The following is a 27,587-nucleotide window of genomic DNA, read 5'->3' on the forward strand; positions in this document are numbered from 1 at the left end:
AATACAACAGCTCCCAGGTGTGCCTGTCGAGAATTCAAACACCACCTTCACATGTCTCTTTTATAAGCAGAGGCCAGGTCTAGAGGTGACTCTAACCACACTGTAATGACATTTAAATTCTAAGCTCTTCAGGTGAAGGGCAACGTCTGTATGCTTTCGACAGTAGTACCATGCATCACTATGATGCTACGTGCCCCTAGATTGCAAGTTCTCCAGAGCAAGGAGTATCTAAAGGGTATAGCACCTTGGAATCCAGGCTTCAGTGAAGATTGGGGCCCCACTGTGCTACGTGCTATATAAACACAGATTAAGAGACCGTCCATGCCGCAGACACTTCATAATCTATAAGGTATTAGCTTCCATTCTGGGGAAGCCTTGTCTGCCCGGAAGCGATAGGCTCTGCAGCTGGTATCCCTGTGTCTGAGCACAGATCACTAGACGGAAGGGAGATCCATAGATGTTAAGGCCAGAAGGGACCATTGTGGTCTGATCCAGCCTGATCCACAGGCCAGAGAATTCCACCCAGCCATTCCTGTATCCAGCTGCTTGAGCTATAGGATATATATATACATACACAAGCACCTGGCAACGCTAGTGCATGATTCTCCTCTCCCCCCTCCCTAGCAAACCTTTAGCCTCCGCTCCAGCCCCTGCCTCTAATCGTTTGAAAATTCCATAACTTTTCAGGTTAATAAAGCTCTTGTTTGCTTCAGCTAGCACCTGTTTCTATGGTGACACTTGCAACCCAGAACCTGTTTATTAACCAATACAAGGAAATACACTGAAAAATTCAACTGGTATCAAAGTAAAGTGCTCGAGAAACCCCTCAGAGGTGAATGGCCCTGGCACGTGGATCGAGCATCCCCTAACCGGGGGCTGCTCCCTTCAGAGATAGCGGCCTCCTCGGGAGCTGCCCTCAGCCCCACACACATGGGATTAAGAGATCACTGCTGACAAAGCAGCCCCTCTCTCTCAGTATCACACAAGCAGCTTGCTAGCCTAACGCCCTACTGGGGTCCTCTTTTCACACAGCTACCATATTGCGCAGAAGGAACAGCTGTCGGCATGCTGCGTTCCTTGCTGAACAGATTGTTTCCTTTACCGGCCTCCTGCTTCACCTTCAGGCATCAGAATGCCCCTAATGAGAACACCTGGAGAGCTCCGAGAGGAGGCAGCAAGCCCTTGTCACAGGACAGTCACAGCCGGTCCCCCTCATTCTCACCTACGTCAAGAGAGTTTCTTTTCAGGAAAACAGCATTTAGAGGCCAGATTCACAAAGGTGCCTTGAAACCATCAGCTTGAGGAAATGTAAACTTGGGGGTTACTGCTGATTCTTGAGTGGAAGGCCGACATATGGGATGAGAGTGTTATCTAGTGGTTAGATTACGGGGCTGAGGATGAGGGCTCCTGGGTTCTTTTCCCAGTTCTCAGAGAGGAGAATAATCTAGTGGTTAGAGCCAGGGGCGGGGTGGTGGCGGCTGGGAGTCAGGAATCTTGGGTTCAATTCCAAACTCTGCCACTGACTCACTCTATCTGACCCTGAGTGAGGCTCTTAACCTCTCCATATCTCACTTTCCTGAGCAATCTTGCAAATACTCCAAACCTCTTCACTTGTGCAAAACCTTGGGCTAGCTCTGCCAAGCAACAGATCAGACCCAGGGTGGGTCTCTCGCTCTCTTTCTCTGCACTCAGCCTCATGTAGGAATTCTCTGGCTGGCAGAGTTGGTTTCCATAACAACTTTCGGTTACAAACATATTTTGATAAAAATAAAGTTAAAACAGCAAGGCTTTGGTGGAGTACAAATGTTCTGGATTCTCTCTCTCTTTTTTGCTCTCTCCCCCCCTCCACCCCTTCCCCTACAATGGGGGGAAAAATAAAGAAGTAAAACATTCCGTTTGAAGGGCGGTATTTTCTCCCTTCTTTCTCTCTCCCCACTGAATACAAAATGAAAAGCCTTGTTTACTGGATTTCTCTGTAAACTGGTTCAGTCCCTGCCTAGTTACCTGATGCTCTACAGTATATACTGGATAATGTGATAAATTCATTTCCAATTCACTGCATTATTCTTTGAATATTTTAATGACTCATTGAATGGAGTAAAAAAAAAGCCTATTTCAAATGAACAATTATGCTGCATTAGAGTAAAGGCTGATTATATTTAAACACTGCTTGCATGGATAACGGGACATATCGACCTCCGCCTATAAGAGCTAATTTGGCTCTTATCTCTAAATAATTTTACACTGCAAATTACCATGAAAACCTAAAGGGCTTTAAAAACATTCATCTTAAGATATTATTCCACTTTGTAGCAACATTTTTATTTAAATTATTTTGAATGGGAGTGAAAGCATCTCTCGTGTTTGACAATCTGAGAAACAGCGTAGCCATCACTGATAAGGGAACGTAGAGCTGTATGGCAGAAGGTATTCTATAGATTAAGCCACTAAAAGTAACTGTCGGATAGTGGTAATGCTTCGGACTGAAACCCACACCTCCAAAAGGAAATTCAGCATGAACACCAAGACTTGGTGGAGTGCCAAGGTATTGTAGAACGTATAATGGTACTTAGCACTTCTCTAATGGTGTCCCTGTGAATAACTCAAAGTGCTTCAGTGGCTGAATTAGTGGATTAAGCTTTCCCGGTGGATCAGTATATACTCCTTTTTGCAGATGGAGAAAGTGAGGCACAACAAGGCAAGGCGATTAGCCCAAGGCCACCGAGTGAGTCAGTGGCAGAGCTGGGATTTAAGCATAGATCTTCAGAATCACATTCATGTGCTTTAACTACTATCCCACGCTTCCTGTCCTGGAAGCTAAGGTCATGGGCATTGCCTACATGCAAGTTGATGATTTATACTAAATTGAAATAAGCCCCTTTTAATCTGAAATAAGAGAGTTTCCACACTCAGATGTGCACCAAAATAACAGGCTTGAATTAAAACCACCAAGGGTTTCTCTACGAACGAAGATTGTTCCAGATTACGGCAGGGTGAGAATTTAAAGTGCAATCGCTATTCTGGAATAGCTCCATGTGTAGACAATCCCTAAATCATTTCAGTGCCAGTTGGTGTGCAGACAAGACCATAAATAGAAGCTATCTGAAGCAGAGACTTTAATTTACCAGGGAACGGATTTTCATTTACACCAGGGGCCAGATTTCTAAAGGTATTTAATAAGTGCCTAACAATGCAGCTAGGCACCCAATGAGATTTGCAAAATCAATAGGAGCCAGAAATATCCCACTAGTTGCTTGGCTGCATCTTATGTGGTTAAATACCTTAGGCACCCTGTAGTACCTGAATACCTTGGTCCCATTACACCACACTGACAATATAAAAGGGGCATTGAAGCGAGTGTAAATGGCCCTGGTGTAAATGAGATACAGTCCCTATGTGTCTGTACAGCACCTAGCCTGATAAGACCACAATCTCTGGCGTCCCTTGCTGCTAGTGCAATATAAACAAACATTAATAAAGAGCTTTCGACTGGATCCAGCCCTGTTTCTAGTCACAGACTCACCATAGTTAGAGACGGAAAAGCGCAACTTGGTCCCACTTTGTCTGTGCCCTGAAGGCCAGTGCAGGATTCTTCTCTTCAATCTATTGTCCTGGGCTTTATCTAGTCCAGTTATGTGAATTAGGGATGGGAGACCGACATAAATAAGAACACCCCCTCCGTCCCCAGAAGCTTAGCCCCTCGATAGAATGAAAACTCTCTCAGCCTTGTTGGAGGTTCTGAGCTAGTCAGGTAAGCAGATTATCACCCTCCACCTGCCCCTACCCACCCGCTTATGCTTTCTGGTTGGGAATGGAAACAGAATTGCCAAAAGTGTCAGAAGAAAACCTTGCCTTGCCATTTGGATGGACCCACTTTGCCGAGAACGCAGCTTTAATCAGAATCCCTCCCTGATTTCCTTTAGAAGCTCTTTTATTTTTGCAAAGATGACAATAATTAGTAAAAGCTAATGCACCGGAAGGATCTGTGTACAGAATAGAAAAAATGAGCTCAGGCCTTTTTGCATTTAGTAAATATAAAAATTAATGAGAGACTTTCAGGACCCTGTTAGAAATGCAGAAGGGCTCCTGTGAAAGATTTTTTTTAAAAATTGTACATGAATCTCTGCAATTATTCTGAATGCTTTATTTTTTTAGCCAATTAGGAAATGCATGGAAAGTATTAATATCCAATTTTAATTTGCTTAATATTCCTATTAACAATAAAAAGTCTAATTAAGGTATCTGTACAAAACGCCCTTAGCAGTAATTTCAGAGAATAAAAGAGGAGAATGACTAGATATTTCTTCTTAAATGCATGCTGCAAATTAATTGATATCTTAATTAGACTTTAGTACTAAGACTATTAGTTAGATTGAATCAGAGCTGAAACACCTAATCTTTAAAAAATAAAATAAAATAAAATAAAATAAAATAAAAGCAGGCAAGAGAGAGAGAAACAAGCTGCTCTTCTAAATGTTGTTTCTCTAAAGAAACTGATAATGCAATGAGAGAAAGGTTGGAAACAATGTAAGGGAGTTAGCACAAAAATCATAATAATGCTTCCTCCTTCTCTTGTGTCTTCCATGCCAGAATCTCACAACACATTCACAAATTAAACCCCCTAACGCTCTTGTGAGATAGGCAAGCATCATTACTACCATTACCGCACAAGGAGGTTAAGTGATTTGCCCCAGCTTGCACACTGAGCGAGTGGGAACAGAATCCAGGCCTCACCTCCCAAGTCTCTGTACCTACAAGACTGTTCAGACAAAGCAAAATTATTCCTCCTATTTGTTCTCTCCCCTTGCCACCAATGTAAATTCTCATTGATCATTTTCTTGTGAGAAATTTGATCCTTGAATCGCATATTCTTGCTACTTATCCCTGGGTCAGCTCAAGGACACTGACTCATGGCAATCCATTAAGTGACTCAAATGTGTGTTGAGATTTTTGTTTTATGACTGTTTTATTTTCCTCAGAAGTTTCTGACAAGGCGACTACCCACAGCACTAGAGAGGGAGGTCTTCTCCAGACAACCTGCACTACAGAATGCAAAGGGTGGTTTTTAAACAAAGATGACATTTACTTTCCCATCCGATACTTGCATCACGCTAAAGGAAAGGGCCAGAGAAATGACAGTCCCTGTTCTCTGATTGATGAAAGTGTAAAAGCATTGAAAATAAACCTTACCTGAGTCATCTCAACTGGAGAAAATCCCAGAATCTATGGTAGAACTGGTTGAAATGTTCCATTGCAAATATAATTTTGACAAAAAATGTGGAAAATTTTAGTTTTGGTTGAAATTTTAAGTTTTTTTTTTTTTTAAACGAAAAAACTTTTTTTTTTCTGTAAAAATATTAGGTTGTCAGTTTAGGTTTCCCCCCAGTCAAAAAAAAAGTTTTTATGGGAAATTTTGAAAACAATTATTTCTCCAACATCCTTTACAAATGATTTACATTTTCAGACCAGCTCTACTGTAATGTATTGGGTAAACAACCGCCTACCTGCCTTAATAATCCTGCCACTTTACATTTATATGGCAACCTTTCACCCCAGAGAGTTTCACCTACAGAACCACAGAAATGCAGCTACCTCTGGAGAGGAGCATACAACATTTTACACACAATTTGAGAAGGGAAGGAAAAGCGATTTTTGGCCAAGAATACTGGGTCAAACCCTGGCATGTATGAAAAGCCCCAGACAGAGGCAATCAGAGAATGGGGAGTGGGGTCTCTGGTGGCCACACAGAACCCGTTTTGTAGGGGCTCATCCAAAGGGGGTACAGGGCCTGTGTGCTGTACAGTTCTCAGTGTACTGCATCCAGCCTAGGAGGAGGAAACACTGAGAAGCCTCTGCTGGGATTTGAACCTGGGTTTCCAAGGAAGTACAGCTGTGATGCATAGGTCGCTGATGTTAAGAGCTGATGTAACAGCTAAGCTACGCCCCTCCTACTGGCTTCTAAACTGAGTTACCGGTCTCATCCCATTGCACACACCAACTGTTTTTTATGCTCATTTGTTCCATGCTGAATGACTGATACATACACAAACACACACTTGAGAACATCTCCTTGGGGGAGTAACTAACCACCTTGAAGCAGACCAGCTGTTCTGATTCCCTCAGGTAACTGCTCAAAATACACTCACCCTGGGCAGTACAAATGAATAAAAGACAGGGATTTCTTGGAGAGTTATGAAACTCACAGTGATAGGATACAGAGGGAAGTGCTGTCTTGCTGTTACACCCTGTACTAAGCACCAACCTCATGCTGGGTAGGATTATTGACGGTAACGGGACAGACCGAGAGTCAACACAACACAGTCCCCAGCATTAACCTGACCTCCTTTCCTCCATAAGCTCTGCTTTTAATTTGTATTCCTGATGCTGAGAAACCCCAAAGCCTCCAAAATCTGCTCAGGGCCCAACTCCTCAACCAGCAAGCCAGGCAAGAAGATGGGTTTCCCTCAAGCTCAGCTGTATGAAGCCAGATTCAGCATTGAAGGAAGCAGGTGAACCAGCATCCAGGTCAATGGAGTTGCAGCTGCTCCCATCCGAGCTAAGTTCGGCCCCTGGAATTGCACTGTCTGCGCCACCCATCCCATCTGCTCCATTCTCACTGCGTTCCACCTGCTGCATACTAGCGCTCCGAGTCACGTGCAGACAAAACGTTTATCTTCCTGAGACTCTGGGCTCAAAGTATCAGGAGGTGACAGAAGCAGAAGGTGCTCAGTGTAGAATACCTGTGATTTCACTTCCCCCAACTGCTAAGGATGTATCTCCATCTAGTCTACAAAAGGAGGAGGAGGAGGAGGACAAGTGGGAGCTGAAGAAGGGGCATTAGTGAGTTTATGAATTACTAAGCCCTCGTTCCTCTGCGTAAAGCTCAGCTTTATAATACATGGAGAGTTGGGCAAGGCTTGCTTCCAGGTTTTCTCCTCTTTGTATCCATGCATCCACTTACGATCATTTGTAACAAGCCCTTGGTGAATGGTAAGGAAACATTGCGCCTGTTGTTCCCCTACCCTGCAAGGTGGCTATCCAAGGCCCAAACCTGAAACCGTACACAGGAATGAACCAGAGGAGGGAGAGTAAGACTCAGGAGAAGCAGTCCTGGAAAGTCTCTTTTTGGGGCTACCCCGCAAATTAGCCCATTGCCGCCCTGCTGACTTAAAAGAACAACTAATCCTTATTTGAGCGCAGGCTAAGGTCTGGCTGGAGGAAAAAGTTAAATGTCACTCAACGAATTAATTTACACACCACTGGTGTGATCCTATGTAGGAGAGAGAAGAGGAAAACAGGGCCAGTACTCACTTTGATGTCAATGACGACCCAGTGTCTCCAGAAACGGTACTTCGGATTAGCTCTGTTCGGGGCATCTGGATCCACCATGATCAGCACATACTCCTTATTCTGCAATATAAAAAAACCACACCCAACCTTTGAAACACGCAGGCTTACAGTGCTTTCACAATTCAGTAGTAGGTAAATGCTCTTGGGGGAGAGAGGGCAAAGTAGATGGGGAAGTAGGACTTTGGGATCCTCTTCCTAGCTCTGCCTCTAACTCAGTGAAGCTTCAGTGCGGGTAATACAATTCCAGCATGGACCTCAGGTATGCACTCAGCTCGCTAGCCCACTCTGACCCCTGCACGGAGCTCTTTTCACTGCTATCACTACCTGCACTCGTTGGATTCAAGCTAGGTTGTGTAGGCTAGCCTGTGCGGAGCTTTTGCTGTGTCGATATACCCACTGTGGGAATTAATCACAGGTTAGGACACAGTCTACCTCTTGCCATGTTGTGTCTGTCCTGAGGAATGTCAGCCTCAAAGGGCATCAGTCCAGGACTTTCATCAGCCCTGAATTCTCTCTCTCTCTCTGCCACCCCCCCTGTAACAGTTATATTTGTGTATGATCCTCCGATTAAATGAGCTGTAAAAATGCGACATATCCTATTACTAATTACTTCACACTAAGCCTAGATTCCTTCTCCTGACATTTTATTCCTCGTGGCCTAAACTTCCTCCAAGAGCTCGCAGAGGAAGAATGGGCTTTTGTAATACGTCCAAATACAAGGCACCGGAGAGAATTTTCCCCAACCGTTCACTAACCACATCCTACAGCAGAATAGCACAGAGAGACGTGCCGTGACACAAGGGGCTTTCCACACAGAGGCCTGCATTCCACTGGAAATGAGGGACAGGATATAGTCTAATCTCAGAGACAGACTCTCACAGCCCCTGCGCACTACCCTGCTGGGTCAGCTGTGCGAACAGTCCGGAGAGCAAGGGAAAAAAAGTCTCCCCACTGACTAAACAAAACACTGACTGAATTAATTCAGCCGAGCACAGGAGCTTCCAGGGCGGAGCAGGCTGATGAGCTCTCTTAAGTCCAGTACACCTTGCGTCTGGCCATAAGCGATACTTCAAGAAGGCAAAATAGCTCCATAATGGGTTGTAAGTGGAAAAAGTGAACCTGTCTGACCCTTGCAGGTCACGACCCAAGGTTATGGTGACCAGATGTCCCGATTTTATAGGGACAGTCCCGATTTTTGCATCTTTTTCTTATATAAGCTCCTATTACCCCCCCACCCCGTCCCGATTTTTCACATTTGCTGTCTGGTCACCCTACCGGAGGCATGTGTTTTAATAACCCACCTCAGCACGTTAGCTGGTTTTGCTACAAATGCTATTGATGGCCATAAAATGACCCAGACCCTCTCAGTTATTTTGATCCATTTACATAGGCTTGGGGCTTGTGAAAGGAGCTGGACTGACAGTCCTGGAAGAGGAAGGCCTTTCTTTTTCCAGAGAACAGGTGTACACTAGCAGTGGTGGTTCTTGCAATGTGGACACCTGACCGAACCTACAGGTGCCTTGTTGCCGGCTGCTGACAGATAGTAACAATAGTTTGGTCCTTGCCACCCTGGACTGGGTTTGATGACCTCTGGATGCTGAGCTAGAAGTGCCTACAGATCTGAGTGGACTTGGCAGGATACAGGGTTCCAGATGATCCTGCAAACACTTAGATCATTAAGGGACCTACAGGCTAATAAGATCTCGAGATGGATCCAGCAGCCTGCCAGCAATGCGGCGGGCTGGTGGCATCGATTCCCTAGCACACCTTGGGTCAAAATTTCCTACATTGGCTAAGAAATTTTGCCACGTGACTCCCACTGAAATGAAAGAGAGCTGTGTAGCTATATGCCCTTGTCACCTATGAAAGGCTCTTTGGGGCAATTCTGTGTTTGTACCGGACCTCGCACAGGGAGGCTCTGCCCCATGGCTGGAGCTCCCAGGTGTTACCACAATACAAATGAATAGTGATATTATGGCACTTTAACCTCAGCAATCCCACTGGAGATAAATCACGATCCGCCCCCTTTTACAGACAGTGAACGTGCGTCTATGGGCTTTTCTACCAGCAGAGTTGTGCTGGTTTAATTTAAGGTGTGAACTTAAAGAGATTTAGCTAGAACAGTGCAAAAAACAAACAAAACAAAACTGCGTGGACACTTATTTCAGTTTCTCTTGATAAATCTATTAGGACCAAGTTTAAGCTAAACTGAAATAAACCACGCAGACTGAAATATGGGTGTCCATACGGGTTTGTGCTGATTTTACTAATCTTGTTTCATCCAACTGGTGCAAGCTTGTGGGTAGACAAAAGCCACAAAGATCTTAAGAGACTGACCCAAAGAGGCCAGGTACACCTGCAATTCCCAGGACCAGACCAAGGTTCAAATGTGGGATTAAAATCTGGCAAGTCCTGGTTCCGAGTTCTGTTTTCTAATTGCTAATCCATGACTCCCCATACTTAATGCTGCTCTGCACTAGTAGACACAGCCCAAAACATTGGTTGAAATATCACACAATGAAAATATTGGATGGCAACACTGAAACTGGAGTTTGGGGGGGGGGGGAAATATCCCAGGCTGCAAGTGTGAAGGAATTTGAGTTCTAACTTTAGGTGGGTACGTGGCTGAACGCTGTGTTTGTGAATCTCTTGCTTTGACTTCGGCGCCCAGCTGGTGGGAACAGAACGTGTAGTCATGGGACTGTCATCGTGTGCTGTCCAGGTTAACATGTAGCATTTCTATTACTATTAACAGACTTTCCGCTCCTCACTCCATCTGTTCTTCAAAATAATTGCAGTTGTACAGACCATGCCTTCGCTACAGGCAGGCTCTGGGGAGAGGATAGTGCTTTTATGCAAAAAAAAAAAAAAACTGTTAAAAAATAACAGCAAACACGAGAATCAAGTGCGAGGGAAGTTAACAGCAGGCTCAGAATTCGGTACAGATTGTGGCCTATCAAGGCGGCACTGCACAGAGCCTTGGGCTGGTCAGGCTAGGCCATTCTGTGTGAGGGAAGAGGGGTTGTATCAGTGCCAGGCATGCTGCATTCCCACTGGGGATTTGGATTCCCCCCCCCCACACCCTCATTCTGACGTAGCAGGACTGATTACTCTGAACCTGGATATGCCCTGAGGGTGGAGCGTGGGCGTGATCCTTCCCCTGCTCCCCAGCAAGATACAGTTAGTTCACACTGACGTCAGGGGGCAGTGTGGTACCTAGCCCTAGATCAACACAGAGTTAAGGCCTGATTCTTAGTTACTGTCTCTCTCTGCTTGGGGCAGGGATGGAAGCAGCAGTGTGGGGGCACTTTAAGTCACTTTTGTTCTCCTCCTATCCTGGGGCTGCTCTATCTTACGCTCTGCTTGTCATGCACGCTCCAGCCTGGACTCAGGTGGTACTCCCTACCGTCGGGGCTGGGAGCAGGACTCTTACATCAGCTCTGTGGCTGCTGGGCCCACCCGGAGGAGGGGGATTGTCAGGGGGATGTTTCTACCTTCTAAGACCCCTTTACACCGCCAAAGGAACCGAGAGTCAGGCCCTCCACGTGCATGCCATGTGCATCGTACAGGAGCCATGTCAAAGCAATTAGCAGCAAAAGGTGAACTACAAACGACTTGGCTCAGCTTGGAGCAGAACCATGGATGCGTCTCTCGAGTTCAGTCAACCCCCCTGAGCTGTGCTTTGGGGTCATTGCTCTCACATGTTATAGTGACTTGCTGCTTTTGGCTGGACCAGAAACACTGCAAAAACGGTCTCTGTGATGGTATTCCAGCTCTTCCGTTCCAGAGGCCCAGGACACCCCAGCGCCTGCTGAGGACTGCGGGGTGTGGAGTTCCTCAGGGAAGCCTGAAAATGCCAGAGGTTTGTTCGAAGCCTAAGCAAAAGATTCCCTCAGCCAGGAGGCAAAGGCATTCCCAAAAGGCATCCTAATAGAAACAATCCCACACCTTCCAGCCAAAGATAGCAAAGCCTGTGACAGACATGCAGAAATCTTCTCAGTGGGTATTATCATATCCCATGCAACAGAGAGGGAAACCAGCTTGCCTCTCAACAAAGCAGGGGATCGTTAGATTACAGCATCTTCCGTAGCTGGTAACAGAAAGCAAGAATCCTGACTTCCTGGCTCTGGTCACTGGACCCCCAGAACCTAGGAGTCCTGCCTTACAGGCAGCCGTTGTAATCATTGCATGCTTGCTCCTGAGATTGCACCAGGCCAGATTTTTAAACCCGTCCTAGTTTCGCTCTAGAAGTGACATCGTTGCATGCCGAGAACCAGCAAAGGGGGCGCTGGCATTTTAGACTGCCAGCCTGCAAATGACACAGGAGCCCTGATGCTGGTGAATTATTGTTTTTTTAAACCCTCCTTTGACACGGGCTAACAGCATTAGCTCCTGTCAAGACTCCAGAGAGGGAATCAGCCCAGAGCGAGGCTGGAGCTGCTCAGCTTTCTGGGCATGAATCAGTCCAAGAGATTAATGGAGGGGAGGGGACTCGGTTTAAATCAGAAAACTCCTCAATCCTTTCGCTTCGCAAGAGGAACGTACGTTGTTTTTGCAGACAACGAAGGGAGAACGAGAAGAAGGGAAAGCCATTTCCTAGCGACTATCCCAAATTCTTTAAATTTTTTTTGTATAACTACCTCAGCTTTCCATAGTTTCTCTCCCTTGCCTTTTCAGCAGTAACGAGCCCAAAGAGCTAACGGCCTCAGACCTGCAAACTGCCTGCTTGGCCAAGACTCTCAGGCTCTATTCCCTGCTCTGCCACTGATTTGCTGTGTGTGGTCTTGGGGCTGAGGATATATTGTGTCTGTGCTGGCGGGAAGGGGTGCCGAGGAAATCCCTGGAGACATTCCAGACAGAATTCCTTGAGGGTAGCCCGTGCTGGAGTGGAAGTGGCACTGTCCTTTTACAAGGTGCACCATCTATTCCCATTGGGTTTATCCAACCCCATCTTCTGCGATGGTCCTTTGTGCGTATTTATGGACATCCCTAGACTAATGGCGTGACTCTGCCATGGTCACTCAGGAAGTCAGTGGCAAGAATTGAACGGAGTCCTAGACTAGTACCTTAACCTCCAGGTCAGCCTTCTTCTCTATCCCATGTGGTCCTGTGATTGCAGGGGATGGACACTGGACACTGATTGTCAAACCACGGGCATTCCTTGCACCCTCTACCGACAGTTGTGCATACCCACAAAGGCCCAACCCCTCCGAGACTGCTCCGTGACTCAGTTTCCCTAGCTGTAAAATAGGGAAAACAAACTATGACGGGGGAGGGGGAAAGAGTTAATTAGTTACCGTCTGTTGAGTGCTTTGATGATGGAAGGTCTAAGCGTCACGTTTTAGCTGCTAATTGCAGCTGGGTGGAAGCGGCACTGTATATATATAATTATATTTTTTTTAAAAGCATGAGCTGTTCAGATTAGCCATCGTTTTGCAAACTTGCTCCGAGCGAGCAAGGACTTTGTAAGAACCAGAGACAGCATGGCAGGCAGGGAGGACTGGAGTTGGGTTGGGGGGGATTAACGTACTGAGGATACACTGCTGAATAGATCCAGGGGAGACAGGGCAGCACAGGAATTAAAGATTTATCCAAATGAAAGCAAACAGGGTGTTAAGCAACACACATGTAGAGCTAGTGGTTTCCTAGGTAACAAGTGCACCATGGAACTGCCACATATGCACCGCCTAGTGCATCTTCGCTGGCAACTGAACAATGCAAAGGAATGAGTCAGGGCCTACGCTTGCAAAACACCGGCGGGTTTAGGGTGACCAGACAGCAACTGTGAAAAATCGGGACAGGGGGTGGGGGGTAATAGGAGCCTCTACAAGAAAAAGACCCCCAAATTGCGACTGTCCCTATAAAATTGGGACATCTGGTCACCCTAGGCGGGTTTGACTCCCCAAAGAGGGATAGATTAAACAGACTGACCCCAGATTGCAGTCTGAATGCTGGAGCAATTAAATAAATATACATGGTGCCATCTGTAAGAGCTGTGAATTGTGACACATGCAAGAGGGGTGGGGGGAGTTGTTCTGGAAAGAAGCGATGAACACAGAATATTTGGGGAGGGGTGAGAGGTGTGCCTGGGCTAGAGCATGAAGAACTGCTCAGGGTGAAACCCAGTCGTATTCACAACTCACACGGGTCCAGCCGCTGAGGTTAACAGACCTTTGAAGTAAATCTGAGCCATTTTAGAAAAAACGTGCAAAACTCAAAGTTTACCCGTCTTTGCTGCAAAACCCGGCAGGGCTCAGTGCAGCAGGCCTAGCTTCACTTTGAAACGGTGGGTTCATTTGTCCCTCAAATTTAAGAGCAAGACTCAGGTGGGGAGAACCCATGGATCAACCACTCCCTCCCATCTCCCCCAGATACTTTGAAGAAACCCTGCAAAGCAGAACAGACGGGTTTCACGCAGTTCCAGTCTACACCTTGTGCCCATCAAAGAGCAATAACTACCCTTTGCCGACATCGGGTACTTGCAACTTCTCGATCACGTTCCGGTCCTACCCCCCTGTCAAAAGACTAAACTTCTACCCAGGCATTTGCCTCCAGTGACAGCAACAGTAAGTTACGCTCATAACGAGCGATCCCATCCCAGTAATCGAGCACTTTCCCTCAGAGTTTTGCCAACCTCGAAGAGTGTGAAAAGCAACTGTTTATAGTACTTAGATGGCCCCATTACTAGAGTATCTGAGCAGCTCACAACTGTTAATGCACCTATCCTCCCAACACACCTCTACGGTATTATCCCCATTTTACAGCTGTGGAATTGAGGCACAGAGAGATTAAAGGGTTGGCCTAGATCACACAAGAAGTCAGCGGTGGGTTGCCCAAGTTCCAGACTAGCACTCTAAGCATGTGTCCATTGCGTGGTTCCATGATCGTCATCGCGCTGGATACATCTGCGCTGCAATCGGGGATGTGACTGCAGCACGGGTAGACATACCTGAGCTAGCTGGGATTGAGCTAGCTCAAATAATAATAGCTGTGAAGCTGCAGCAGCATGGGCTGTGCAATCCTATCCAGGAGCCGAGCTACGTATGAGAGCATCTAAGCTCGTGCTACTGCATCTTCACTGTATTGTGACTTGAGCGAGCTAGATCAAAGCTAGCTTGGGTATGTCTACCCATGCTGCAGTCACACCACTGACTGGAGTGTAGACACATACTAAATGACCCTCAATTCAAGTTTGTCCAAAAAATATTTCCTTCTGGATGCCAATGCTGGAAACTCAGCCCGGTATCTGAGAATCAAGCTGGGTTCTTTCTGGCTCATCCCTGGTAATAAAGATTCTATAATAGGCACATAGTGAGCCATTCTGTTGCTCGTGCATGACCAAGAATGAATTCCAGCTTCCTCTTCTGTGGCTAACAGGAGGGAAAAGCAGTAAAAAGAATCACTTGCAGCTAAATAAGCCAGTGTGACTCTGAACACACATAAGGAGCAGAACTGACGGGATTTTTGTAGTCACTTTTTTTAAACCATAGCCTCACCTCAAGTTTCAGGTCCGTATTATTAACCCAATTTAACAGAAGATAAACAAAGGTGGAACGTCCTGCCTAAGGGGCCAAGTGGCAGAATCTGTGAATTTGACCCAGGCATCCCAGCTCGGTCTCTTTTGCTCTAACCACTACACCATACTCCCCAACCCCTCCCTGCACTATACAATGCTTAATGGAGATTTCATTGATTTTATAGGAGACTGGAATTCCAACACAATCTGGAGTACTGATGAACCATTTGCTAGCCAGTCTACAATATTTGTGCATGCTCTCCCTCATCTCCCGAGGGGCTAGGCAGAGCTAAGCCAGCCAAATATTTATGCAACCTAATGTTCTAATAATAATTGATTAATCCAGGATCATTAAAGTCAGACTCTAAATCTGTTAGAAGGTCTATTCCCAGACTGAGCCTTTACGTGCTTTAGGAAAAGGCTTTATTCGCTGTCAAAAGAGAATGGCTTCTTTCTGCGGAGCAGGCTAGACCGTTACGTTTCTTCTGATAAAACAGCAAGTGCTACATTAAACTGGTAATGTTACTAAAGAAGAGATGGGGTGGGATCTGAGTTACTACAGAGAATTCTTTCCTGGGTATCTGGCTGGTGAATCTTGCCCACATGCTCAGGGTTCAGCTGATCGCCATATTTGGGGTCGGGAAGGAATTTTCCTCCAGGGCAGATTGGAAGAGGCCCTGGAGGAGGTTTTTCACCTTCCTCTGTAGCATGGGGCACGGGTCACTTGCTGGAGGATTCTCTGCTCCTTGAAGTCTTTAAACCACGATTGAGGACTTCAATAGCTCAGACATAGGTGAGAGGTTTATCGCAGGAGTGGGTGGGTGAGATTCTGTGGCCTGCGTTGCGCAGGAGATCAGACTAGATGATCATAATGGTCCCTTCTGACCTTAATATCTATGAATCATAGCATTCAAGTAAGGGGTCTGTCCCGCTCTCAGTGCAGATCTGTAAGACCTATTAATGCTAATGCTGGATGAATATGTATATGCAACATGGAGAAACCACCACAATATGCATACCCAACTCCCATAAACCGTTAATGGCAGGCATACGGTGTGAGGGACATCACCCACTCTGTTTCCTTAAGGGTTTTGTGTGTGCGTTTTAAACAGCCATTATTCCTTCATATAAAGCCATACCATAAGGACATTCTGGGCTTACCCAAAACGATTATCCATGGACACAGGCTATGAAATTACTTTATAACCTGCAAGTCCACAGGACAAGGGTGGCTGGATTGGGGCAACGGGGGGAAAGAGTGTTGATTCCACATGGATCATAATAAGTTAGGGCCAGATTTTGATCTGAGTTACACCAGGGCAAATCCGGAGCAAAGACAGTGAAGTCAGCACAGTTATACCAGTGCAATCAAGATCAGAATCCGCCTCTTTTAGTCTTTTCCTGGCACAGTCTATAAAAGGTGAAGTCGGCCTATGTAACATCATACTTAAAACCACAGCAGCAGAGATGGAAAATAAGATTGTCTTGGGAAGCGAGGCTGCCTTCCTTCGCGACAGCGCTAAATTGTCTGCAATTGATGATGATGACGGCAAACATATTCTTTTCACATTTTTCCGGAAATAAAAAGTATATCTAAAAATCTGGAAGGGACAATTCTGCTCTCATTCCCCACGCCCTCACCTCGAACACACACAATGAGTAATTGGACAGTTTAGGCCCCGCTACAACAAGCCTGCTGGAGAGAAGTTAAATCCACTAAGTGGCAGCGAAAAGTTAAAACAAATCCCACCCTCTCCCCAACAACAGAGCACCATAACTGAGAGGGAGGCTGGGGCACCTGTTTCTTCAGCTGAGACACACTTTTACTGAGATTCAGAGAATTCACCCCCGAACGCTTCCACTTGATTGTCATTTGCCCAAAGTCCTGAGGAAATGGATTTGGGAACAGTTAATTAGTGAGGACATACCTTGTCCCCCCGGTTTCTGCTCGATCACAGGACAACACTCAGAATGAAGCGAGTGTGCCCGCTTGGAAGCAAGGAAGCCGCTGTACTAACTGGCTGCGTTTTAGAGACCCTGTGTGAGAGGAGGCGGCAGGAGGCAAGCAGTCCCTGTGACAGCGCCCAGCCTTCCGACCCAATCTCTGTCACACGAGAGGACATGTAGATTGGGGACAGTCGAAATTTTCTGACAAATATTTTGATGCAAAATGGCACCTCAGTCACAAATTATTTTCAGAGTCCTGCCTAAAAGGGATCGTGCTGGGTGACATTTGAAAACAATAAGAGCATTGTTCCCTGGCCACAAGCTAAGGGGTCAGCTAGGCATTGTAGCCTCTTGTGGGCCCCACCCAATTTCCCATTGCCTCATGCCAGCTGCAGTGGTTCACAGCAGGGCAGTGTGAGTGTTCAGTGCTGCTGCCAGAGGGCGCGAGTGCTGATTGGGTAGCGTTTGCACAGGTACAAGGCAGCGGAGGCTCCAGCATGCTCTTAGTCCTGGTGCACGCTTGGGAATAGCCACGGCTAGCAGTTAGTGTAGCTGCACCCTGTCAACCCCTCAGTATAGACAACGACTTGAAGGGTTGAGCAGGGGCTGACCCCCCAGTTAGCTCAATCGCTACAACACTGGCTTGCCCTGGGCTACCCTTAAAACTCAGGTCAACATAGTTACAGTGACAACGAGGAGTCTAGTGGCACCTTAAAGACTAACAGATTTATTTGGGCATAAGCTTTCGTGGGTAAAAACCCCACTTCTTCAGATGCAAGAAGAATGCATCTGAAGAAGTGGGTTTTTTACCCACGAAAGCCTGTGCCCAAATAAACCTGTTAGTCTTTAAGGTGCCACCGGACTCCTCGTTGTTTTTGTGGATACAAACTAACACGGCTACCCCTCTGATAGTTACAGTGCTCAGGGGTTTGAAAAACCCACACCCTGGAGTGCCATTGCTATGCCAACCTAACCCTGGGGTAAATGTAGCTAGGTCAGTGGAATAATGCTTCCATCCACCTAGTTGCCATCGCTTTGGGGCGCAGGGTTCCTACAGCAACAGAGAAACCCCTTCTGTCTCTGTACAGCTGCACTATACCGGGGGGGTGTAGCTCTGGTGCTGTTGTGCTGGAGTGTAGGCGTGGCCTGACAGCTCTGCCTGTTGGAACAGCTGGCCTTTGAGGTCAACACCGCAGAAGCTACAAGAATTGCTGGCCGCCGGCTGCTACGTCAGGGCCATTCCTGAGTGCGGGCAAGGCGCATCTGTATGTTATATTCCTTCCCCCCCCGACAACCTGTTGCTCCAGTGACTGGTCACAGTCAACCTACTAAATCTGACTTCTCAAGGCACAGCCCTGCTTGACTCACCAATGGAAGGAACTCCCATGGGAGCCTTCAGTGCTAATGGGGCCAGCCCAATGGCTGTGTGCGGGGTTACAGTGGGGTATAGAGGTTCGCATCTCAAGGGCTGAGCCTTTTTAGATTGCAGGCTTTTTGGGGCAGGGGCCACCTGCTCATCTGTGTTTTGTACCGCACCAAGCACAATGGGGGCCCCATGCTTGGCTGGTCCTTAGGCACGACTGTAATAGACCCAACCAAGCACTGTTTCTCCTAGAATGCATAGTGCAGGCATCACAGGGGCTGTATAGGAGGCCTCTGGCGGAGAGGCCGTGGGGTTGGGAAAGAGGTCTGAGGAAGATGTAACCAGAGGAACCACCTGCTAGAAGCCCAGCCAAGTGGCCTGTTCAGAACAAACCCCTCAGTGAAGGTGGAGGGGAAAGGGTAATGAGGGAAAGAACTGCCATTCTGAAGGACCAGAGTGAGCCTGGATCCACGCCTGGCTATGGGCTCATCTTCTGGGTCCAAGGAGGCTGGACCACAGTGGAAACAGTTGGCAGGAGTGGGGAGGCCCAGACACTACTACAATGGAGGCTAGGCAAGGACCTGGAGAGAAGGGCTGGGGTGAAAGGGTGTATTTGAGACAGTCCGAGTGAGTCCCGTTAACATTCTACAGCAGGCCCGTGATGGGCTGCTTCCTTCCCGAAAGCCTCGTTTTCTAATGTCAGTGCCCCAAGGAGGAGTCCAAATCCTGCCACGTTAGGATACCGAAAACACTGGAACCGCCGGACTGGAGAAGAGCTGTGAGCTGATCAGACCAATTAGGACTTCAGAGGAAGGAGCAGGAAAGCTCCTAATCTCTAGTAAGCAACTGTCTTAAGCCCTGAAGCACGAGGTTTACAATCTCTTCCAAAATAGCTTCGTATTAACCATTCTCATTCTGGATATTCTGCTTATCCAAACCCTGTCTGAATCTTGCTGAGGTTTTTGGCCTCAACAGGATCCTGTGGCAACGAGTTCCATAGTGTTGTTATCCACTGAGTGAAAAAGTATTTCCTTTTAGTGGTTTTTCGGGTCTCGCCTCTTAATTTTCCCCGATTCGCCTCTTGTTCTTGTGTTCTGGAAAACCTGCACGTGCATCCCGGGGCCAGTCTGAGCCTGCAGGGCTGAGACGGAGTTCAATGTTATTCATGCAACCACAAGAAGAGTCGGTTCCTGCTCCTGTTGTGCAAGGTGGCAGCAGTGTCACTCCGGTTTAAGCAAGAAGAGCTCAGCCTTGGATGAGGGTCTCAGAAGGAGGGTTCGAGGTCAGGAAGCAAAGCAGCTTGAGGTTTTTAATTGGTATTCTTTATTAGGCGACAAATATGTGCCCCGTCCTCTACAGTGGCAGGTCTGGCTCCCTTCTGATAGAGAGAGGCTGCAGACACAACCTCGGAGGGTGTGTCTACACTGCACCTGGGAGTGAGCTTCCCAGCCCCAGGCCACAGACTTGTGCTAGCAGGGCTAGTGTGCTAGAAGGAGTGTGCAGCTGTTGCAGCTCGGGCTCTCAAGCCGGAGGGGCACGAGGCGTGTACACAGTCTACACCCGAGAACAGCCCTTTTAGTGTGAGCCTGGCTAGCACACGTCTGCCGACCCAGGCGTGGTGTAGACATAGGTGCTGGAACTAGGGGTGCTGCCGCATGCCCCGGGCTTGAAGTGGATTCCATTATATCCAGGGTTTACAGTTTGATTCAATGGCTCTCAGCACCCCCACTCTACAAATTGTTCTAGCGCCCCTGGGCGTAGACACACTAAAAGACTGGCAAAGAACCACGAAGGTTTTGCTTGCACAGCAGCTGGGAGGTGCAATTCCCAGCATGGGCAGTGCTCGCTCTGACCAGGCCAGAGCACTATGGTCACGGTGGCATGGACAGTGGCTTGGGCTAGCTGCCCAAGTACAGTCCTGTCAGAGGTCCGAGGTACTTACCCAGATGACTAGCCCGAGCTGTCAGCTCACTCAAAGCTAGCGTGCGTATGTCTTCCCCAGCTGGGAATTACCCCTCCCAGCTGCTGTGTAGACATAGCCTCCCTACTGAGATCATTGAGGGTATGGCCCGGCGAGTTCTCCCGGGAGGGGAGGTCATCACAAAGCAGAGTGGCTAGGCTAACCAGTCCAACCATCACCAGCCCGTACTTATGTGGTGAGGCTCCAGCCAAACCCTTCAGCACAGCGGGTCGGGAGTGAGACAATGGGCCTTTACCCTGCCGTGGAGCTCAGAGTGGAGGAGATGGAGGGGCAGGCCCGTGCTCCGCACTGGGGCTGGGAGTAGCCTAGAAACACGTTTTTATTCCTCTCTTTTCAAAAGGTGCAATTACACAGGAGAACAAAATATCCCCCCCTCACACCAGCTGGGGCTGACTGAGATCCACTCACCCCCAAGCTGGCCATAGGCCCCAGAGCCATCAGACCCTGTTTCCCACCCTGGTGCAGAGCCTGCCCCGGCAAGCTTTCCCTGCCAACTTTTACACGCCAAACGGCTGCATGAGAAAGCAGGGCCCTCTCCCCATCCGAGAGCTGCATGGTGGAAGCAATGAGGAGCCATTATTCGGAGCTGGGTATTGATGCCATGAACTCCTCCGGCGTGATGGGAGCCACGCGGCTGTGATAATTGCTGAACTCTGTTGCTACCAGACACCTCTGAAAAGCTAAAATGATTTTAAATGCCTAAACATTTTAAAACAAACCTTGGAACAATTCAGCTTCTACCTCCTCGCCTGATCTTGCTCTCTCTCTTCCCCCCCTCCCCTCGTTTTTACGGTTTCGAGAGCTGTTTTACGCCTCATTACCTGTACACTGTGAGTGATGTCTGTCGGTCCTGGAGCTGTAAATACTTTAAATCATGCTTCATTAAGAATATCTCTGGTGCTATTAAAGAGCTATAATAGACAACGAGTTAACAGATGATTAAATATGAACTCCATTTGTGTCAGTCACCAGCTCGCAGGAAGAGGCTTTAAGTTTTTTAAACTCACACTCATTATCTGCTGAAGTGCAGCTCGGGCGGGCGCTGGGTTTGTGAGAGGCAGTTGAGGAAAGCGTGCTCTCCTGGCGTTGTGGAGGGGTTGCTTAAATTAGAGTGCAGCTTGAAGAATCGCTTTCCCCACCCGTCACTTTAGTGCCTTCCTGCAGGATACCCACCCTCTGCTCTCGAGTTTGAAGGGAGCAGCTTGCTTTCTCTGTCTCTGGGATTTGTTATTCGGAGCTGACAATGCTGACAGCCCTGTTTCCATGCATACAGTCAAATACCACTTTGAGACACATGCAACAGATCAATCTTTAATGTCTGGTAGCCAGAGATAAATAAAGAGGAACGGGGGGGAAAGAGAGGAGAGAAAACACATCAGGATGCTGACTGCCTTACACAGAGCAGGACAGGGAGAGGATGTGAGCAACCCACAGCATCAGTCCCCCAGGTAGCTGTGAAGGCCAAGACTCCAAAAAGCAGGAGGAAAAACAAAGGGGCCAGCGAAAATCACAAAGATGCAAAGCTAGGTGCCTTTTTTCATGGTTTTGACATTTCTATTTTTTTCTTCTTTTTTTGCCCCATTCAAAACAACTTGCAATTGTCATGAATTCACAAAACGTTTGGGTTGAACTGAATCTGCATATTTTGTAAAAAATGAAAAAAAGTTTGGCTGAAAAATGTCGCCCCGTTCTAGTCCTGAGTTCTACTCTTTGCTCCGCTATCAATTCGCTGTTGGTGAAAGTCGCTGCTGTGCAGCTAAGAGTACAGAGGAAAGTGCGGCAGGCCTCAAGAGCTAGTTATACCCCTGCTACATCCTCTGGCCCTGGGCTTTATGCCTGTACTATTTGTGGCCAGGACTCTTGCTCAAGAACTGGACTTGTTAGCCACTCACCCTGCTGCAGTCTGGCACACAGCAACTGAAATGCTTTGGTGCTTACCCCATTGTCTTTCAAGGTGGATGGTTGCTACCCCTAGCAGCCAACCCACATAAGACCTATACACCACTTACCTGTCAGATGAAGCTGTCAGAATAGACCTTAACTAGGGCATGTGACCTTTGTCTCCATGTTCCATATGTACCAAAATCAAAGCAATTACTGGTTTAAACTGATTTACATGGCCCTTTGCACAGGGGTGAAGTTTATCCTGCATGGTTTTTGCAAGGCACGCCACCTTTCTGTGCCTCAGTTTCTCCCCCTGTAAAATGGTAAGGATGATAAATACTCCATATCTCACAGGAGTGATAGGGGAACAAATTAATATTTCTATAGGTTTTTCTATGGGTGAGATGCAACACACGTTCTTATTTCTTATTACTGAGAAAACACCTTTAGCCCAAACTAGATACATGTGCATTTCTGTCTATCACGTGAAATGCCCTGCTTTCTGTCCCAGCTCACTGCCGCATGAGTACCCAAGAGAGACCCTTAGCAAAGCTGCGCTACTCATGTGGACCATGAAGAAGTTCAACAGAAAGAGGATGTCCTTCATTGCCCTGTGCAAACCAGAGGAAGAATCTTTGCCCATTCCCAACGCTGCTTCACTGCGCACCTGCCTATTAGCAGGACCTCAGTGCTCAGAGCACAGAACGGCACAGGGAAGGCTGAAACATTGATCCCAAGGGGCAGCGTTAGCAGGGACAGTAATTGAATCTCAGCGCTTATATTCAGTCACATACCATTCTGTGATTAAGTTAACTGGAAATGCCATTTCCGTATTGTTCAAACTCTAAGTGGCGAAGCCCCCTTATCATTTACTACCAGTCCCCTCTGCTCTTTCTTTCTGACCTCGTCCACCCTGCTGTACTACAGGTCAGGCTGGATCAGCCTCTTGGGTCAGGGAAAGAAATTAATCCTGGCTCCCCTTGGGAATGCAGCCGCACGGCTCATCCACAAAAGATTACATGTGCTAGAAGAGACTGGAGAACTCTCTGTCCAGAGCTAGTTACTGAGCTCCTAAAAGCATTTAGACACTTGCTGGAACAGACCTTCTCTGCCAACTCCATCACTGGGGACTGAATGCCAGTTCAAGACTTCACTTCCCTAGCCCTTTACCTTTGGCTGTTTACTCTCAGAATATCTTTCTGCAAATATCCCAAAAAACAGAGTAGAATTCCCCAAGCCCCACCCTCACCCGGACACCAGTGGATCTAAACCAAGAAATTGCTTTGGCAAAAACAGTCCAGGGCAGATAAGAAATAACCCCTTCCCATCACAGAAATGAATCTTGCCTGGAATAGGAGTGAAAGGGGAACAGCTCAGAACTTCCCTCCCCAATAAATTAAGAAAATAAACCAGCAGGCCCACTTCTATGGGGTTTCCCATTTGTAAACAAATGGATTTTTGATTTCCAATCTGAAATATGATTTCCAACATCTAATTTGTTTGAATGGGGCCCTTTTTGCAGCAGAAGGGAGATATGAAGCTTACAGTTTCTACAGTGGCTGGAGATACCAAGTCCAAGCTGAAACAATAAATGTTACAAGTCAGAATCTATTGCACCCAGCCTACATGATCGATCCATTCTCCTGAAATGATCAGGGCCTTAGCCCTTTAAAAAAAAAAAAGTCTTTAATAATATTTTAAATTTGCAAAGTGATAAAACGTCGATGTTAACGTGTTAATTTCTACTCTGCCTAGTTGCTTTGAAATCTGTGAAAAATGCAAAGCTTAAATGAGTCCTGTGAAAAGGAACAGTGCATCATTAACACAGCCAGATCCATATCACAGACTGCAGCAATTACCATCCAGTGAAACACTGCAAGCTGTGAAGAGCTTTCATTACCAGAGGTTTTACAGGTCATTCACCTTTGTCCAATCTTACGCTAAAACAAGCATTTTCTGCACCATGGATTCCAGCTTCATTTAAATCGGTAATTGCTTTGATTTTGGTACGTATGGAACATGGAGACTTCATGACTAAGAATTCTATTAGTCAATAAGTTTGCTACTTTTATGAACCATTAGTCATCTTGCCTCAATTCTTTCCCACACTGAGTTATAGACTGAGAACTTGATTTTCATGTCCAGTGAAATCTACCTTAAAGACCACCTGTTTGGTGCAATTATGCTTTCCTGGGTCACAAAGGTGGGATTCAATCAGCAGGTTACACTGTGGAATGCTATTTCTGGCTCAGTCACATCATTCTTTGTCATCTAGAAACTGATGAAAATAAGCTTCTTATTTAAAATACAAATGCAAATAGGGGTTGGTTGCTTTTTTTTTTTTCAAATCAGAGTTGAACACATCTGGACTCTGCTTTTGAACACAGGGGTACTCAAACTTTAATCACCTGGAACCCGCACATTACTTATTTTTCTTTCCGGTAATCCCGTGAAATCCCAGAATCCTTTGTGGCATTTCAGACTTTTTTTTTTAAATACTCAAAGAAAACATGTGTGTTCCAAAAGGCAGCAATATGTGAGGTTAGTGTGATCAAGCTCATTGTGCTATAAATACTTACATTAGTGGCATATACATTTGAAAATATCTCAATTAAGAAATATAATTTGGACGTTCATATAGAACATGTCATGAAATGCACATTTCTTAATGCTGTATATTCCAGGATGAGTGCTATCAGAAACAAACAATAGTCTATTCTATTTTTATAGGTTCTTATACAGTCCTCGTCACTGTCATATCTGAGTGCCTTCCAGTAATGCATTCAGCACTGTGATTAATCTCTCTCATGTGTGGTTTATTCTCTCTCTCTCTCTCTCATCCTCTACTCAGGGGAGCATTTGAGGGTTTGCTTTGGTAGGGGTTGTGGTTTTTGAGATGTACAGCAAGGGGTGAAATTCATGCTTGTGTGGAAGGCCATCACATGGATTTGTGGTCCTTAGTGGGCCTCAGACTGCTGTTATTTATATTTACAATAGTGCCTGAGGCCAGGGCCCCATTGTGCTAGGTGCTGCACAAAGAACAAGGAGACGGTCCCTGGCCAGATGAGCTTTTATTTTAAAAGGTGAGAATGTGGGGAAGCAGACAGACAAGGGGAGCACAGAGTAACAGAGATGCAGTCATGAACAGTATGCCAGCTGCCTAATCAGTGCACAGGCCTCCAGCAGGCTCTCTGCACTGGGAGTGAATTTCACCTGGATGGAATTACTGCATCTATTTGTACATGAAAGGCTTTCTTCTCAATCTGAAGGGTGAGGAGCCGGTTTCAGTTCGGGAGAAAAACGTATGCCCTCCTACAACCCTGAACAGCTCACAGACCCGCAAGGGAGTTAGGACACAAGATTAAGAATGGCTGTTTTAAACCCACACTGAAAACTAATCGTGGCCCAACTGCTATTTCAGGGTAACCCTGACAAGAAATCTAAATTTAGGCGTCGCACAGACGTGGGCGTGTCGACATCACCACCTCTTTTGGTAAAGACTGGGACCAGATCTTCAGATGGTATAAACAGTTGACTTCAACAGTGCGATGCCACAGGTTGAAGATCTGGTCTTGAGAATACAGCAGGAACTCAGGAGCCATGTCTGCACTGTGACATTTTTGAAAAAAAAGTTTCCCACCGGTTCAGCCCCACTTGGTGGTGCCACGTACCTCAGCACCAAGGCTGTGAACCCTGAGCAGCAGAGGTGTTGGGTGCAGAGGGAAGAGAGCGATTTTGAATGGCATGTAGAGCCAATCAACGTTTTCTCAGGAAAGATTTTCAGCATGTTTAGACAGGTGCTAGTGGGGAAAGATGGGGTGTCCCTGTTTTGTCATCTTGAATTGATGCTGTTGGCAGGACTTCCAGGAAGAGATGTCAAGAAGTGGAAGATGAGCGACCGCACTCGGTGGGGTAGGGACCGGGTGCGGAAAGGTAGATTTGGAAGTCACTGCTGTCGGTGGTTAACTGACGCCATGTGCATCGGTTCCACAAGACTCTTAGATTTTTAAGCCTGAAGGGACCATTAGATCATCTAGTCTAGCCTGCATAACACAGGCCATAGACTTTCATCCAGCCACTCCAGTACTGAGCTCAACAAGTCGTGTCTGACTACTACATATCTTCCAGAAAGGCATCCCATCTTGATGTGACGACTTCAAGAGACTAAGAACCTACTGCTTCTCTGTGTAGGGTTTTCCAGTGAGCTTGACCCTTGCTTTTGGTCCGACTCTGATCCTTCACAGATTCAGCGTTCCCTGCCCTCCGCCCACCTCTACATTTGTCCATGTTTAGGCTGCAAGCTCCTCAGGGCAGGGACTACCTCCTCTTGACTGCCTAGAAAGGGCCTAGCACAGTGTAGGTGTTACTTCCAAACAAATACATCGTAATAGATCGCCGCCAGGCACAGGTTTCAACGGCGCACTGGTGGAACATGCCTGCATAGCAGCTGGACCGACCGACGTCAGGGAAGCAGTTAACATTCCAGCAGGGAACGTTCTCCAAGTGTTGTTTCTGTGGCATGAATCGGAATTCTTTTTACAGTGATTTGTCATGGATTGTAACTGCGTATTAACTGCAGTTACAGTACAAGTGTTCCTTGACGCAATTACCATAAGTACGCGGTAAAGCCGTTAAAGAAGATAACATGGGATCATTGTTTATTTAAAGGTGTTGGTAGGGGAGGGGACATGCCCTGTGTGTCCAGTGCTTCGGTTAGACCAAAGTGGGTTTCTTTTGACTTTTTAATGACTATTTCAAAACCAAAACTCACATTATGGCAACTGGACTGAAAGAGGAGAGAAAAGTTCATTCAGCATCTGTATGACTGTAGCACCTGGGAGCCCTAGCCATATACCCAGACCCCACCGTGCTAGGTGCTGTACGAACACAGAAGAAAACGGACAAGCCCTATTTCAGCTTACAGTCTAAGTCAACTGATGGTTCAAGTGGAGGCTGCAAATATTCACACAGCAAAAACGCTCAGGTTTGGGGAATAATCTTAACATGCTCTCCACGGTCAGCTCTCTGAGAATCCTCAGGGGATTCGGGAAAGGCTCCTTTCTGCCTTTGCTGGGTCTTCTTTTTTTTTTTCTTCCCTTTTTTCTTTTAAGAGCGCTCTTTCCTGTTCATTTAGCGCCAGTGAAAGAAGCTGGCTGGACAGGCCTGGAGACTGATGTCCTTGATTCACTGAACAGATACAACCTGCAGTCTGCATGCGAGCTTCCCCACCCACTGCCCAGCAAGGCGCTGCAGCTCTGGAAAGAGCCCTCCCAGCGGCACACGCTCTGCCAACTGCAGCGCTGGTGTCCTCCTTATCAGCATAACATTTTTGAACATAACGTGTTTATTGACGAGACAACACTGGGCTTGGCGAGGTGGCCATCTGACTGTGGAGAACTGCACTGAGGACATACTAATTTCTCACAGGGGTGAGCACAACTCCGACAGAGAGTAGCATCCCCGGCCACATTTAACATGCACAGGCTTTGGTGATGCACTTCCCCTGTTTGGTAGGAGCATCAGAGGGGCCCTTAACCCTTGAAATT

At 46.8% G+C, this 27,587-nt stretch overlaps 1 protein-coding gene across 2 annotated transcripts in view; it reads right to left on the reverse strand.

The window, feature by feature from the left end:
* PEBP4 (phosphatidylethanolamine binding protein 4) overlaps positions 1-27,587 on the reverse strand; it is a 200,378-nt gene that overhangs the window by 119,363 nt on the left and 53,428 nt on the right. For both annotated transcript variants that reach the window (XM_074940340.1, XM_074940339.1), the window contains exon 4: positions 7,312-7,410. In XM_074940340.1, coding sequence (XP_074796441.1) covers positions 7,312-7,410 — 99 coding nt within the window. The remainder of the gene's footprint in view (positions 1-7,311; positions 7,411-27,587) is intronic.

This window comes from Natator depressus, chromosome 26, assembly GCF_965152275.1.
Source record: "Natator depressus isolate rNatDep1 chromosome 26, rNatDep2.hap1, whole genome shotgun sequence".
NCBI lineage: Eukaryota > Metazoa > Chordata > Testudines > Cheloniidae > Natator > Natator depressus.